We start from the raw sequence: 17739 nt of genomic DNA, 5'->3' as shown, positions 1-17739 counted from the left end.
ACAGTGGTTTGTTCTGTAGCCAGTCGAAGAAAACAATTTCTTAAGGGGGCTAATAATATTGACTTCAGCCATTTTTCATTCATTCATTTTTCTTTGGCTTATTCCCTGTATTCATCAGGGGTTGCCAAAGCAGAATGAACCGCCAACTTATCCAGCATAACTTTTACGCAGCGCATGCCCTCTTAGCAGTTTTTACAACATTATTTTGTATTCTGAAGTAGGACTGTGCACTTTGGCGAAAATATTTAATTGCGATATTGTTTTAACAGATATTATGCTTTTTTTAAATTTGCGATTTAATTTTGTAGTCAAGCTTCAGCTCAATAATTTGTATAAAATGCAGTGAGTGTTAGTTAAAAAAGCAATTGAAAAGATATTAACTTTCTTAAACAAATATTCAAATTTTTTTATATTTAGAAATGAAACCCTCATTTTCTCTAGAGCAAACAGTAAACAAATAAAATGACCTTACCTTTCTGTAAAACTATTTGAACTCAAATTAGGGAGATAAAGTGTAGCTTATTATAAAAACAAAAATCTATATAATTGTAAAAATACAGAACACTCAACAAACTAACATGGCTGAAACAACTCTGAAATTGTACTTTGCTGTTGCTTGCTACTAGATTGAGTGTCACTGGAGACTCTTTCAGTTGACTTTAGCAAGACACTCATTGCTCAGTTGGATAGTAAGACTATCACACACAGATGGCAGTCACGCATTAGCTATGATCAGAGGAAATTACATAATATATATATATATTTCATATCACAGCCTCTTGTGATTAGGTAATCGCAATGTTTCAAATCGCGATTGCGATTCGATTTCGATTAATCGCACGGCTCTATTGTGAAGCAATGAGAAATTCTTCATGCAGACAAGTTCACGACTCGTGTTTAGAATAGTTCTCTTAAACTAGCCGACATATTATAACTTTAATTAAAAATCAATTTTAAAATCTGTTCGATGCAGGCTTAAATGCCATGAATAAATTTGTAAGTTAATTCTTTAGTTTCATAGATTTAGTAGGACTATTTCAGGAACGATTTTTTTCATTTCATAATAAATTGTTATAGTATAACTTATAAAGTGAATTTGTAATTCAAATTATGTTCAGAGCTCCTAGTTTAAAATTATAAATTATAAATAATAACTTATTGAAAGCCTATTAAAATTTAATTAAAAAAACTGTACTGAAAGGAAAAAGCACAAGACAGAATGCCGCTTTGGAAGAGAAACGTATTTTATCAAAGTGAGTTAATTTTAGACAATTATTTAAGATTTTTTAGTTTCAAAAAAATTTTTTTGAGTAAGCCTACTGGAGAAATTTTATGTCGGTGCGGGATCTGAGCTTAGCTCAGCTCCACTCACATGCTCTGGCTGCTACAGTATATCAATTCAGTATGTTCACTATGTTACAAACTGCCCCCTGCTGGCCATGTATTTCTTGCATTGGACCATGTTGTGCTGTGTCGCGCATTACCGCAGTATCGTGCGACACCACTTTAGATCCATCGTGCATTCTGAGTAGCTGTATCCGTAATATCTGTATCACAAATTGCATACTTGTGCACTATTCCATGCCATTTTGTGATATTTAATGTAATGGATTTACACTAAAAATAAAATTAAAAACTAGAATCATAAAAGAACAAGTGCACTTTTAACAGCTGGATGATACACTTATTCAATCATTAAAAAATAAGAGCATAACACACACGGCAGAAGGGGCAGAGCTAAAAGTTGGATTACTTTATTTATTTTGGATTGTGCAAGCAAAACTATTTGGAAGTATTTTTGGTAGTAAATTGGTAGTAATTTATTTGGTCATTTTAAAATTTTTCCTTGATTTGGCAACCTTTAAAAGATGCCTGGAAAACGATTTTAATTTATGTTTTCTAAAAAAAATCGTTAGTGTTTTATTTGGGACGACACTAAACTCAACACTCATTTGATTGTATAAGTGCATAACATAAGTCTATAGCATATACCTGCACAGTGTATAGAGGGTCATTTGGCATGCAACTACTGTGACAAATTTACTTACTCTGTTAAACATCAATTTTATTTGCAAAAACTTCACAGGAGATCTAATAATTTTGTCTGTATTTATTTAACCAGGAATGTCAGGAATGAGATCCAAACCCTTCATTTGTTCGGTCCCTATCCCAATCATAAACCCCATCCCATTCTGGTTGCAAACTCAAATTTATATCTGCCTTTATGCAGTAAACAACTGATGGATAAAATGAAGTTGTCCTATTTTTCTTTTTTAACAATCTGTTTCGCTCGGATATGCATAACAATATTAAAGTTCTTCTGTTACATCACAACTTAAAATTTATGTTAATGCATTTCTTCAGGCCAGAACAAATTGCACAACAAAAGCGTATTATGATCGCTCTTATATTTCAAAAAATGCTAAACATCTTACCCTCCCAAGGGGAATGTAAACAGAAAAAGGATTATGTAGAGTGTACAAAACATATCAGTGTGCACACAAAAACAAACAGCTACCGAAACAGTATTCAAGCATTAACCAATGTGCAGATAGAAACGGCTCCGTTTTGACAGCTGATAGATAGTGAGAGGAAGAGAAGCGTACAGTAAGATATTGCTGCTGCTGCTGCACTGTCTCCCATCATTAAAACCACTCACATACCACCAAACCTATGAAACACACTATGAAATAACATCAGCAAATGTGAGGTGCATGTGTGCACACGTGTGGATTATAGTCTCACAAATGCAGTTCTGCTAACACACACATACTGTATGTTTTATACCAAAGATGGTGGCTTCATGTTTATTCAGTTCAGTTCAATTCCTCTTTATTTAGATTCTAAGGCAATGTAAAAGCTAAAGCAGCTTAACATAGATGAAGAATGATCATGTTTATCATAACATCATGTTTTCCACAACATCAGATCTAATGATCATATTATGCTGAACTAGATAGATAGATAGATAGATAGATAGATAGATAGATAGATAGATAGATAGATAGATAGATAGATAGATAGATAGATAGATAGATAGATAGATAGATAGATAGATAGATAGATAGATAGATAGATAGATAGATAGATAGATAGATAGATAGATTTTATTAGATGCCATTTAATTAGATGCTGTTTAATTTGCAGAAGATTGTGGAATATTATATGCAGCATAGATGGATTCCACTTCCATGTTTTCAGTGAATGTCCATTGGCGGAAAAAAAATGCCTTTGCTAAGGTTATTTTGGAATAGTGAAATTATTTTAATGTTTAAAGTGTATTGACATATAAATTTACAGTAAATTAGTTGATTGGTGACTAGAAATGCCTCAGATTGGTTTAAATGTAAGTGAGCTTGCATGTAGGAGCCTCAGATGTGTTTGTGTGTAAATGAAAGGGTTAGTTCGCTTAAAAATTGAAGTTCTGTTAACTTTTGATGGCGTTTAAGTCTGTTATTAACTCATGATGTACTCTAAAACTTATAATGCTTGATCTGTCAAAACTAAGTGAAAAGAGTACAGAGATGTTTTAAAAAGTCTAATAATTAATAATCAGCTTCATGTACCATACCGCAGTAACTAGCTGCTAAGAAGAGTCTTCATTCCAGTATATAAGAACAAATGCCATTCTGTATTAATTCAGCATGGATCACAGTATTTATTTTTCAAATACTGAGTGAATCTGTATTTTAAGGGACAGATGGCAATCCTATGAGCATAAGATATGGTCACAACATCTAGATTGACCTTTATGCATCATCGCCTTATGCCCTTGTACATGCTTTTACAGGTAACCCTGTTCTTGATCCACACTTAAAGTAGCCTGCTACTGTACCTGTTAATTACTGGTAATGTTACGACTTCTCAATCTTAGAGAAAAGATCACTCGAGTGGTAGATATACACTTTAGATAGTATGCATGCTAGATAGAAGTGATAGATCTGAGTGTCAAACATATACAGAAACCCAGTACTTAAACCTTTGTACAGTTATCACCTCTAAATGGTGCAAACTGGTGCCTCTATAGAGGGAACTAAAGTATATTAGTTCATAAGTGCTATGTATTAGTCTATATATTACCATGTATTTTGAAAAGATATCACCCCTGTGAGACATTTTGTATATTCTTTCTTAGAATGTACCAGAAAATAGCAAATTCACCAGTATTTTTGAAAAGGTTATGTTTACACATGATCTCCTAATGGTAGCTTGCCAGTAATATAGCAGTAAAGACTGTATATGTGAAGGAGACTCGTGTGTTTCTTTCTTCCATTTCTGTCGATTTCCTTCTCTTGGAAATTGCCCAGCAAGATGAATATTCTATTAAATGCAGAAATTACTCTTTTGTCAGAGACAAAACGAGACAATAAAAAACAATAATATTTTGTCCCAAAGGCATTCTTGTGTTATCCTGTTTAGCCAGATAATTTATATTCACAAAATTAATTCTCTGGCCCAGTTTGTGTTTTGGTCTTTTCTGGACTATTAACAAAACTTCATGGGGAAAAGGCCTACTTTTTAAACAAGCTTTTATTTAGCTCATTCCCTTTCACTGTTATAAGACTTGACATTTCCATTTTCATACAGCTGTCTGTACCTGTCTGACTCATTCCTCCTGAACTGACATGCTTTCACTATAGGTCACCAAGGTGGTTAAAACCATCACACGCCGAACCTTCCAGCCGGTGATCCTGACCGAGTCCAAACCATCCACTCCTGTTCCTCCATCTACACCAACACCATCTGAGACCAAACCAGTAAAGAGTGTTTCTGCTTGATGTGTCTCCTCCATCCTTCATCTCACTAACTCTATAACTCATGGCTGGTGTGGCAGCGCTCTGTTAAACTAAACACCAGCGAGATCATAAAACCCTTATAGAACTGTAAAATCTGACCATGACGCCTGCATGCACCTTTTTAAACGGCCCACATTAGTAAACACAGTCGTGCCTGTAGATAGACACCTTTCATTAGAGGCAGCAGTAGCCTTGGTGGTTAAACTCAGTCTAAATATAAACCTCAGTGTCTTTTAACCTTTTTGAATATATTTAAACTAGCTGCGTTGCACACACAGTTTCAAAAAGGCTTCTTAAATTCAACAAGGTAATTTTTGAGTAAATCTTTTTTTTTTTTTTAAGATTTATTTTTGTCCTTTTTGCCTTTATTAGATAGGACAGTATTTAGACAGGAAGCAAAGTTGGAGAGAGAGAGAGGGGTAGGGAAACATCCTCAAGCCAGTATTTGAACACAGGACACCCTGACGTGCTACTGACCCATATGTTGATGCGCTAACCACTAGGCTATTGCGCCGACAGAATAAATTCTGAGAGTAATGTTGTGATCCACATCTGTTATCAGTGTTGGGAGCATTACAAGAATAACGCGAGTTACATAATAATATTCATTCATTCCTTTTCTTGTCGGCTTAGTCCCTTTATTAATTCGGGGTTGCCACAGCGGAATGAACCACCAACTTATCCAGCAAGTTTTTTTGCAGCAGATGCTGGTACAACCCTTCCAGCCGCAACCCATCTCTGGGAAACATCCACACACACATTCACACACACACACACTCATACACTATGGACAATTTAGCCTACCCAATTCACCTGTACCACATGTCTTTGGACCTTGGGGGAAACCGCAGCACCCGGAGGAAACCCATGCGAAGGCAGGGAGAACATGCAAACTCCACACAGAAATGTCAACTGAGCCAAGGTTCGGACCTGCGACCCAGCAAGCTTCTTGCTGTGCGGCAACAGCACTACCTACTGCGCCACTGCCTCGCCTACATAATAATATTATTTTTCTAAGTAAAGAGTAAAGTAGCACCATACTTTTCAAAATTAAGTAATAATATTTGAGTTACTTTAAGGTTTAATTAATTCACTTTAAAAAAATTGCTAAAGTATGCAGAATGCAGGAACAGACAGAAAGTAAGATGGCAGAACCTTACATTTCTGCAATGGAAAATTCTCTTTATTTTGAACTCATTGAGTAAAAGACATGAGGATTATTTAAATGGACAGTTATTTTACTTTTAAAAAAGAGAAAAAGTACAAAAGTACTGTAGCAAACACATTGCTTTAAACTGTCATTAATCTCTATATACGGCATGTAGAGCTCTGGGGTCAGGAAGCTCTCTAAAGATAACATTACCCTATATTATTTTTTGTGTGTGTTTTAAGGTAAATGAAGGTTATACAGTGGGTTGTTGTTTGCAGAGCTTCTCTTTTTCTAAAAAAAAAAAAAATCTGCAAGTTCTGAAAAAGATCAAAAATAACTCAAAGTATCTGTAACCTGGGGGTGTGACACTGACAACAAGGTGTGGATCTAAATGCAGGTTTAGTGGCGATGTCAGGTAAGCAGTGGTCAATACAGGGGCAAACAGATGTATAAGGGCAATCCAGAGTCGTAGTCAAAATAACAGGCAGATAGTCACAAGGCAAAACAAGACAAAGAAAAACACATTGTAGTGTCACTAAAACAGTAGACAAGACTCAGCAAAAACTGTGTGTTAGTGTGCTGTATTTATAGTGCAGTAATCAGTGCAAAAACAGCTTCGGCTGTGAGTGTCTAATCAATGGTGACTTGGAGCAGGTGAATGTGTGTGTTGCATGACTGGGATCTTTAGTCCATAAACCGGCAGATTTCTAGTTCATGTAAATGTGAGGGTTTACCAGCGATCTCTAGTTGTTAGATCGCTGGTGATCGTGACAGTAACTTAAAACTTAAAGCTCTCCAAAACACTGTCCGTAGTGAGATTTTTTTTTTGACCAAAACAGTAAATACCATCCATACCATCTAGGATAAAATATAACAGTAACTACTATCCATACCATCCAACAACTTTACTCTATTAAAAATTTTAATAAAAGTCTAACTTTTCAAGGTTAAAAGTTGTTAGAAGAAAGATCAAGTTCCCATAATGCAATTCAAAAGCATAAATGAACAGGGAGAAAAGTAAATAAATAAAAAAATAATGAAAAAAAGAAAAACTGTTAATTTGCAGATATTTTTCAGATACTCAAACTAATGATAAAAATGTAGGCTCAAAATAATAATATATGTCCTTTTTAATCTTCATACTTTGCTCATTCTTACTTTGCTTGTTATTAGTACGTTTTTAGCCTAAAATATTTCCAAAAATATAATAATTACATTATGTATGTTTCAAGTCGTTAAAAAACACAATATTTTTAATTTCCTTCAAAAATATTTGAGAAAATCAATACACAATATGATTAAAAACATTTGTATTTTTGAGCAACTTTTAAAAATAATGTTGAATTAATTGTATTATGCGTAAGTTGCTGAGGCACAGTATTGCCAATAAAAACACTGCAATTAAATCTAACGGAATTAAACAAATAAAATACTTTTCTGATTCTGGAGTACTCGTGGCTAAAACTGCTGTTTTATCTTTAATACCTGATTCTGCACAACTATCCAAATATAATTTAGAAGAGTTGAATACAAACACACTTCCTTATTGTCCAAAACTCATTTGTTAAAGCATGATTTCTGCATTTCACTACCATCCGTTGGGGGGTGTTTTAACATTCTCCAATAACCTCACGTGTGGGTGTTAAGGGGTGTTCACACTGACAGTGATTTGTGGCGACAGAGCAACCTAAACTCTTTTATATTAGGCAGCATGAGCAATACAGACAACTGGCGATGCAACAAAGTAGCAACACTGGCAACAAACCAGTAGGAGTGCAGACAATCATTACAGCTACACATGTAATTCACCTCATGAATACAGTTGGATTTTGCAATCGGGTGCAAATGCCAAGCACAGCAGTTTGGCGACCTCCTCCATTTAAATTAGCATCAGTGTGATCACTGCTTTGATCCTAATGATGTTTGCTAAGATGAATTGCAGTTCCCCCAATAGCTGTAATAGCTGCAGTATCTGAGTGATTCTATAATTGCAGGTACATTTGGTTTCTAAAGATGTCATTATTGCTGTTATTTATTTAAATGATATTTGTGGTTATTATTTATTAACATACTGATTTTCATGGATCACAATATCTGACAAGCCATAATAGTATGTCATAAAATCCTTTTACTGTATCCAACTGAAAATCATGCTTCCCTGCTGTCTAAATTAGTCAGTACAGTATACATATAGTTATATATTATTATATATTTACAGTTGAAGTCAGAATTATTAAGCCCCCTGTATTATTAGCCCCCCTGTTTTTTTCCCGCAATTTCTGTTTAATGGAGAGAGAATATTTTCCACACATTTATAAACATAATAGTTTTAATAACTCATTTCTGATAATTGATTTATTTTATCTTTGCCATGATGACAGTACATAATAAATGTCTTGAAAAATATCTAGTAAAATAGTATTTACTGTCATCATGGCAAAGATAAAATAAGTTATTAGAAATGAATTATATATATATATATATATATATATATATATATATATATATATATTTTTTTTTTTTTTTATTAAAATGTACCAATTATTAAAACCCTTACATACATTTTCTTAATTTGTTTATAATTTTTGTTATTTTTTAAAACTGTTGTATTTGTAATTTATTAATGTACTAATTGTCAGGGATCACAATATCTCACAATGGTAACAGTAGGCCATATAAGCCTTATACACATGTCTAAATATACTGACTAAATGTCTAAACTAGTCAGTATATTTGTTTGTATGAATATATATTTTTTATTTTAGAATGTTTTTATAAATTATGCCAGTTATGTTTTAAAAAGCCCTAAATAATTTCCTAATTTGTTCAATCATAAAATAGTGTTTATCAATTCTGTTACAACAAAGGGGCATAGCCAGGGGGGTTGGAAGTTTCAGAAGACCCACCTCTCACTCACTCACAAAGGAATTTGCAACAGTATCTGGATGCAGCCTTTATGATGCCAGCTGAGATTGCATCGCCCAGAGATGACTGAGTCTGCAGCCAGACCCCTCTCGATTTTTTTTTTCCATACATGAGCCTATTAGTCCTATTTTGACTGCTGTGCCATCGTACATTGTGAAAATAACCGAAATAGTCTTTAAGGAGCAAGTGGAATCCACTGTTGGGTGTTGTGACTTCAGATAATCATTTTTGGCTGATGTGAACAATTATTTTACATGAGTCCAACATCCAGCTGTGCAAGAAAACATACAATCTGATGAAAGAGAAGTCTTCTTTTCCTACTGTATTGTTTTTAGAAAACATTATACAAGTAGCTTTTATTCTAAATATTGGATCTTGTTTTTAAAAGAAATAATGACCAATAAAAAGCTGTGGAGCACCAAAAGCAGCCCATATTAAAATCAATTTGAATACTATTTTGTCTATTGTTGTTACTTGCCAGTTTGCTATTTGCCCATTAAATTATAGTAGGCTACAGTTTTTAATTTAAAACTTTTTTTCTAATGATATATGATGCAATAATTGTATTTAAAAAAAATAAATATTGTTTCACAATTTTTTATTCTACATTTTTAGGAAATATTTTTGGTTCATCAAAGTGTGGTTATGATGACCATCTGACAAGCTAATCCAGCTAAAAATAGTGCTTAAATGTCACTAAAATACAGTATTAAAACCTTATAATTGAATAGAAAATGAGGCGTATAACTGCAAAAAGGTCCATTTTTTGAGAAAAAAGAACCAGGCTGGCTACTGGCCTTCAATATGGTACTTTCCCTTTAAATAGGTGGAATTATCTCCCACATCTAGATAAGATACAGGAAATGATGTCACTTCCCCTCACTGATATCTGAAGCAATGAAAGGTACTGTATGTGTGCTCTTTTTTCATGAAAATTACTACTTTTTTAACATCAAGAGTTATTTGGTCAAAACTGTTACCACAATATCAAAAAGGACATAAGACTTTGTCACTGAACACACAGATGTTTAATAGTATTTTAAACAGTGCCATGTGCTGTTAGCATGTTTGCTAGAAAGTGTCAATTTTGGCTAAAAGGTTCCAAAATGTTGCCATGGTAGAGTAACATTGTTGACAGTGTTTAACAGAGTTGACAGTGGTATAAAATGCTGAAGTAACAAGTTGATTTATTAAATTTGCAAATGTTTTCAATCAAATTGTATCTCAAATTATAGAATCACATGTACTGTAAAGATGTAATGTAGACCTACAGTAGATGCTTCCCTTGTGATGCTACAGTACCTTCTGTCAACTGGCCATGTGGCTTGCAAGGGCTCATGCACAAATCCAAACAGTCATGGTTCATCTCCAATGACGATTCATTTTTATCAAGCTCATTAATTTCCGAGATGAATTTACAGCCATGGACAAAATAGCCAATTAATTGCTCTGCGGAATTCAGTGAGCAGCAAATTGGTTTCTGTATCAGCGCTGAACCTTCAGGAGCGGCAGCACTCCATCCTCTTGACAGGCAGACATTTTGCAGAGTACGCCATTGGATTAGCACTCAGAAGGGAATAGAGATTTAGAGAAGTCGAGTCATAAAGACATCAGTGATGGACAGAGAACTACTGGAGATCTTCTTGTGTAGTTTCGTGTCATTTGTTTTGTTGATTGGTTTGCTGTTGTCATGAACTTTAGCAGATGTAGTAATGGCTACTGTTGTAAGGTCTGTCAAAAGTCTTCCTTTAGTAACATTTAGCTTTAGTTTGTTTGTGTGCAGGAAAAGTGCAGCATCTATTCTTATTTTTCAGTTACACTAAAAAAGTTTAAATACAAGTTATCCACAATGTAGTTGTCCTGACAACATGTTTTTCGTGTTACTTTCAATTAAAACAAGTTAACCCTGCTATTAAGCTTGCTATTTGAAATCGGTTTATTTGTAAGTTGCAGTAACTCATTCTTTACAATGTTTGCACTTGAAATAGTAACCGGGGGTCCGTTCTTCGTACGTGGATTACTCAGTTAGCTGGATTTGGATATTGACGATTTGACACGATCCAGGATCGTTTCGTTCTTCAAAGCTGATCCGAGAGTTGTTGTCATGGCAACAGGTCTGCTAGGTCAAACCTGATCGGGAGCAGGTTCAAATCATATAAACAGGATTAGATCGGCTCAGTTCAAGCAAAGATAATACAGAAAGTATGTACCGAGTTTTGATATTTTCTTACAGTAAAAGTTATATACAATTGGGAAAATAGTAGTTTTTAACTATATATATAAAAGTTATAGTCATTAATAAAATAAATAAAGTTTTACATATTAATAAAACGTATGCAATCTGCACCCTCGAAATGAAAGTACAAAGACTGCCACCTGGTGGTGCAAAGAGAAAACTTATTGATATGAACTTTTTAGATCGCTTTAGTACAAATTGTGTATAATAGAAATGCACAATATGTGACTTTTTTTAAAAGCAATAATATATTTATGCAGTCATAAACATGTTTTGACAGTTAATATGCCGGTGATTTGATGCTTCACAAAAGTTGCAGACGCCTTTACTAATATCAAAATGCTTTTGGAAACAACCAGTTATTCTTTACACCAATTAAAAAACGGCTACTATAATAAAGAAAATCTTTTCTAAATGTAGAACTAAATACATTGATTTGCATTGAAATACATGATGAATACTCTTGTCTTGACAAATGAAAGTGTAAAGCCTGCAGCTCACAACAAATGTGAAGTTACTGCGTGTCATATTTTACAAGCCGTTTACTGCTAATTTGATGTAATTTTGCTCACATGGATAATTGAATATTAATCAGATGATGTCATTACGCTGCTGTGCCGTCAGCCAATCGTTGCATTGCTGATCATGATTTCGAGGATCGATAGATCTGTCCTTAACAACACACGCAGCGATCTCAGATCAGTTCATCCAGACATTCTAATCTGATTCGCGAACTTGTTTGAAGAACCGAATAAGCGAGAGATCAGTTATCAAGATTAAAAGATCCAGGATCTGCCAAATCATCTTAGATCATTTAAGCGAGGTACGAAGAACGGACCCCAAATCTCCCAACATATGAATTAACTGATTTTATACAAATACAAAATCCTATTTATAGTGTACTATTTACTGTAATGTGGAACTATGCGATTTCGAATACAGATTAAGTTTAGTTTAGTTTTGTGTTTTGTTTTGTGTTTTGTTTAATTGTTTTTTGTTTTGTTTTGTGTTTAGTTTGGTGTTTTGTTTAGTTGTTTTTTGTTTTGTTTTGTGTTTAGTTTGGTGTTTTGTTTAGTTGTTTTTGTCTTGTTTTGTTTTGTTTTGTTTTAAAAAATATCACTTAACCATACAGTGGGGAAAATAAGTATTGAACAAGTCATGCTTTTTTCCTGGGAATAATATTTCTGAAGGAGCTGTTGACATGGAATTGAACTAGATTTTGTTAAAAAAAAAAAAAAAAAAAAAAAAAAAAAACATTAAAAAATCTGAAAAATTTGTTATGTGGAGTAACAATGAAATGGTCCAAGGAGAAAACACTGGACTACTGAAACATTTATTACTTTATACAAAAGGCTTTTTTGGTGATGGCAAAAAACTTTTCCCCTATGGCATTTCACTGTATAATGCATAACCTAATTTGTAAAGTAATTAGATTTATTTTCTTTGCATATGTGAATTTTTTTGGTTGTTGCCAGCATCCAGTGACAATTTCAGGTCAACAGCACTTTAGAAATATGTTTTCTAGAAAAATGGTGACATGTTCAATACTTATTTTCCCACAGTATACTGTATACAGTACTTTTATATATATCAATGAAAAGCATTTATTTAATGCAAGCTCTTAGCTAACAATCACAGGTTACAATTTTTTTTGTACATGAATATTAATGAATAGTAAGTAAATAAGAACTCATACCCATACTCATAGTTTTCATATTTTCATATTTGAGTGACAGCAGCCCTGTTTATTTATTCACTTATTTATTTTTTATTTGAAAAAATGTATTGCAATAACAACAGGCAGTTACAACAAATACAAATACAAACAGGTAGAAGTATAGTTCAAATAGTACATATATATTTTGCAACAAGAGAAATAAATTTAAAAAAAAGTGTGCACATGAAAACATAATACAAATTAATGCAAAATATTAAATAAAGAGAGTGTTTTAAGCTACCCTGTTCCACTGTATCGCTAAATTATTAGCATTTAAAATGCTTTCATCGACTAAACATAGCCTCAGTGCCATATTACAAGAACTGGAAAAGAAGTTCATTGCTACTAGAGGAGTCTGACTTGTATCAAGCTTTTTTATGAACAGAAACATTGTAACAAATGCAATCAAGAACTTCGTTGAATCATGTCCTCATGTTTTCAGTTCCAGCTGTTTCAATACTGATGAACGCAAGACATTTAAAGGGACTTGAGGGAGAAAAAAGTAAAATCTTCAGTCCAAATTTCCCTGCTTCTCAGCAAGCTCACAGTGTGACGCCCACTTCCCTGCTGATATTAGACCACTAAGTCAGTGTGCTGCATTTCACTCATAAATGCCTGTGGTTGTTTTGGCTGCTATGATATAAGCAATCGGACATAATGGCTGCATTTTGAATGGCGTTCATACCACATAATGCCCCGCGTAAGGCATGTTAGACAGGAAACAAATTATACCAGATATTCATAAAATACACCAATAAGTTCTGTTTTCCTCTGCTAATTCTCTCCCTTTTTTGCCTATTCTCCCAGGTCACTAAAATGGTCAAGACGGTGACGACACGAACAGTTCGGCAGGTGCCATTGGGTCCTGATGGCCTTCCTGTTCCAGAAGGATCGTCTCCACTGGGAAGCTACACTGACTCTATTGATCGTCGCTACATGAAGAACGGCGAGCGCTTCATCACACCCCAGGCCACCTCCACACTTACGCGCTCATACAATAATTACAGTGACTCCTACAACGACACCCCAGACACTCAGTTCCGCCATTACACTCTTCACGATGGATATGGAGACATGCCTGACAATTATGGAAGTCTCTCTCGTGGGGTCAATTACAGGCCCTATCGGCCCTACATGCCCACAGGTGGATACCGCCCGGAGAACAGCTACACCCTTCCTATCCGCAAGGATGACTACGGCCACGTGGCACAGCCTCAAGTCCCAATGGGAAGTAGCACTGTTGATCTCAATCGTTCTCAGCCGGAGCGCTTCCAGCCTGAACCCTATGGCCTGGAGGATGACCGCCGCAGTCTTGGGCCTGAAGATGAAGAGCCATACGACCTGGAGCCGGATTATTCTACTGCTAACCGGCGCACATTGCCCGGACGCACCATTCGAGAGCCACTGCGTAACGGCCCCCGTGTCAGGTGAGAATCAGGAGGCTGATTTGGTTTGTTTGCTTGTGCTGCAACTGGCTTTTGTCCATGATTGTGAGCAGCTTTGAGGTGATTGCCTATTGAAGGGATTTGAATTCTCATGCTCTTGGGAAGCACATGCTGTAGATGCTGGAACATAATTAGAGGTATTGCTCAGCCGAGGGAGCGTTCGTTTATTAATTTTTTCATTCATTCGGTTTGCATTTCATTCATTCGGTTTGCAAAGATATAGAGGAACATTGATGAATAACATTATTTTGTTATTTTGCTGTGTACATTTATTCGGTGCATAATTAAAATGCACAGTATCTTCGAATATTAATGCTATTTTAATATTAATATTATTAATATTAGACTAAATTATAAATACAACTTTTTTTTAATCTTGTTTTTTCTTGTTTTGGTCTTGTTTTGTTTCGGTCTAGTTTTGATCTTGTTTTTTGTTTTAGTCTCATTTTGTTTTGTTTTGTTTTGTCATGTTTGTTTTGTTCTTTTTGTCTTTTTATCTTGCTTTTTTTGTTTTGTCTTGTTTTGATCATGTTTTTTTTGTCATGTTTTTGTTTTTTTTTATCTTGTTTTTTCGTCTTGTTTTGTGTTGTTTTGATCTAGTTTTTGTTTTCTTGTTTTGATCTTGGTTTTTTATCATGTTTTCGTCATTTTTTTGTGTTTTTTTGGTCTTTGTTTTGATCTTGTTTTTTCATCTTGTTTTGTTTTGTCTTGTTTTGATCTTGGTTTTTTTATCATGTTTTTGTCATTTTTGTGTGTGTGTGTTTTTGGTCTTTGTTTTGATCTTGTTTTTTTTTCATCTTGTTTTGTTTTGTCTTGTTTTGATCTTGTTTTTTGTTTTGTTTTCGTTTTTTGATCTTGTTTTTTTGTTTGTTTTGTTTTGGTTGTGTTTTGTTTTGTCGTGTTTTGTTGTCATGTTATTGTTTTGTTTTATCTTTGTTTTGTTGTTGTTTTTTGGTATTTTTATCTTGTTTTTTGTTTTGTCTTGTTTTGTTTTTTGTCTTGTCTTCTTTTGGTCCTGTTTTTTGTTTTTTCATGTTTTGTTTTTTGTGTTTGTTTGTTTGTTTTGTTTTTTGCCTTTTGTCTTGGTGTTGTTGTTTTTTCAGTTTTGTTTTGTTTTGTTGGATGGATGGATGGATGGATGGATGGATGGATGGATGGATGGATGAAAAAATCTTATTAGCATGTGTTTGTGTTGGAGTTTTGTGACATTCTCTTTTCACTTTGAATTTGTTACTGGAAGCTATTTTCTGCCAATTTTAAATAAACTATTTAACATATACAAGTAAAAAATGAAAAAAAGAAACGAAAACAAATTTAGCAGTTTCATAATAAAAAAACCTTATTGAAATTTGAGAATTAAACAAAATTAATTTTCTATTATGAAATTGTTTGTCTGGTTTATAGCTTCTTGTTCATAATTTACATGATTTAAAATGGATAGAAAATGCCTTTCATGTGTTATGACAATTTAACTTAAAAAAAATTAAGGTTTGCACAGAAAATGCAAAGTGACAGCTGACATACAGCAGAGAAAAACATATTCTAAAGAGCTGTTTTTCTTGACAAGCAATTTCTTTCTTTATTGTCAGATGAAGTACATTTTCTTTAGGGAGGAAAGCAGTGAGATATTGTTATCGTAAAACATATTTCTCGTGTCCAGTCAGCATCAGAGCTCTCCTCATTATGAGAATCTGCAGCAGTTATAACATGGATTGCCTGTTGCAGGAACACATAGTTTTTGTTATTTTGAATACTACACATGTACAGTATGCAATCAACCTACACAACATTCTTGGTCACTTCCTGTTTTCAGTCCATAACATATTTGTGTCCATCCGTGCCAGAATTAGTGCAATTAGAAATGATGTCACCGCTCTTACTCCGAATGTCAAAGTCTCGCATTTCACATCCATCATTAGCATTCCCATAATAACAGATGCTGACAACAATCTCGATAATGAATGTGTAAAACGCATATGTTAATTAGAGCTTATTGCCTAGCAGTTTTGGAAGCCCGCAATTATAAAACAGCCAAAATTGCGGCGTTTAGCAGAGAAATGGTTGCCAGTGGCGTGTTTGCATGGATTAGACAGTCGGACTCGAGGTCTCCTCTTTATCTGTGTTTCTGTATCTCAGCGGAGCTGTTGTTGTCAGGGTGATTTATAGTCTCTGGTGAACAGTGCCAGACAAAGGGGGCGTCTCGTCTCCAGCCGTATCTCTAATGGTTCATCTCTCCTTGGCTGATCCTCCCTGCACCTGCCACCAGAGCCGAAGCAGAGCAGCCATAAGGTCATCGTGCAGAAACCTCCCCGGAGGCCACCGGGAACCTCTGTGCTCAGGACAGTTTATATAGGCACACAAAGAGGAAAACATCCCTTTCTTATTGTTCAAGATTGTGCATGACGACTGAAAATCTTTAAAGGGTTAGTTCACCCAAAATTCAAAGTTCTGTAGTTAATTACTCACCCTCATGTTTTGCCAGTTCTCTACAACCTTCATTCACCTTCAGAATGAAGGTCTAGTTTAACTCTGTTTTTATTGATGATAATTAGTCAGAGAAATGCCGTATTAAAATATAAAAAATCATTAAGACATTAATTGCTCAAATGTATCAGCTAAAATGCAATTCGTTTGCACTTTCTTAGTACAATCATAAAGCATCAAAACAATATTTACACTGTAAAAAATAATATTGCTGTCTTAAATTTTTGGGTCACACTTTATTATGAGTTAATAATAATTCTACTTGATTATAAGTAGACTGTTAGAAGTGTGGGTGCTCTGAATCAGGCTCAGGCACGATTTACTTGCCCGGCCCTGGCCCAGTTGGAAGAGGTGTGCCAGAGCGCGGTTCACTTGGGCTTAGGCGCGGTACGCTTGTGTGTGAGTGCAAAACACGCCCGAACCCGAAACTGAAAGCGTGGCTGTTTTATATGGATTTAGCAATCATTCTTACTGTTTAATGAACTGTTGTACTTTATTAAAGACCCAAACCCTCACTGCACGACAGCTGCACCCTCAGCAAACCTCCTAATTCCTGCAGCACGAGAACTTTATGATTGTTTATGAGCGTCAAAAGTGGCTGATCTGTTCGGCAAAATAACGGCTTAAACAATATACCTAAAGAAATGTCCACTGTGGTGAGCATACAGCGCATCATCGATGACATAAGCATGCCCAGGCCTGAATGTAATGTGAGCTAATATGTACTTGCAAAGTTTCCTATAGTCAGTTAAATGTCTGTTGAAGGAGTTAAATGTACAGGAGTCGTCATCTATGGAAAACTGCGATCCAGAGAATTTCCAAATAAGGAACTAAAAATATTGTAAAAAAAGACATAATGGCTTTAATGGTTATTTGATTGCAATTATGCTAATCCCCAAAAACACTTAAGCACCCAAAAAAACTTTCCAAAACTGTACCTGGCAAGATAAATTAAATTTGAGGATAAAGTAAATTCAAAATGAAAC

At 34.6% G+C, this 17739-nt stretch overlaps 1 protein-coding gene across 51 annotated transcripts in view; it reads left to right on the top strand.

Annotated features, from left to right (window-relative positions):
- Window positions 1-17739, top strand: part of arvcfb (ARVCF delta catenin family member b) — a 423234-nt gene that overhangs the window by 284590 nt on the left and 120905 nt on the right. For 30 of the 51 annotated variants that reach the window (XM_073950724.1, XM_073950712.1, XM_073950705.1 and 27 more), the window contains one exon: window positions 13632-14251. In XM_073950724.1, coding sequence (XP_073806825.1) covers window positions 13632-14251 — 620 coding nt within the window. Of the gene's footprint in view, window positions 1-4640; window positions 4758-13631; window positions 14252-17739 lie in introns of all 51 variants that reach the window. The other 21 variants (XM_073950696.1, XM_073950707.1, XM_073950698.1 and 18 more) reach the window with 1 other exon arrangement.

This window comes from Danio rerio, chromosome 5 (genome assembly GCF_049306965.1).
Source record: "Danio rerio strain Tuebingen ecotype United States chromosome 5, GRCz12tu, whole genome shotgun sequence".
In the NCBI taxonomy this organism is placed as follows: domain Eukaryota; kingdom Metazoa; phylum Chordata; class Actinopteri; order Cypriniformes; family Danionidae; genus Danio; species Danio rerio.
This window is presented reverse-complemented; position numbering and strand designations above follow the sequence as displayed.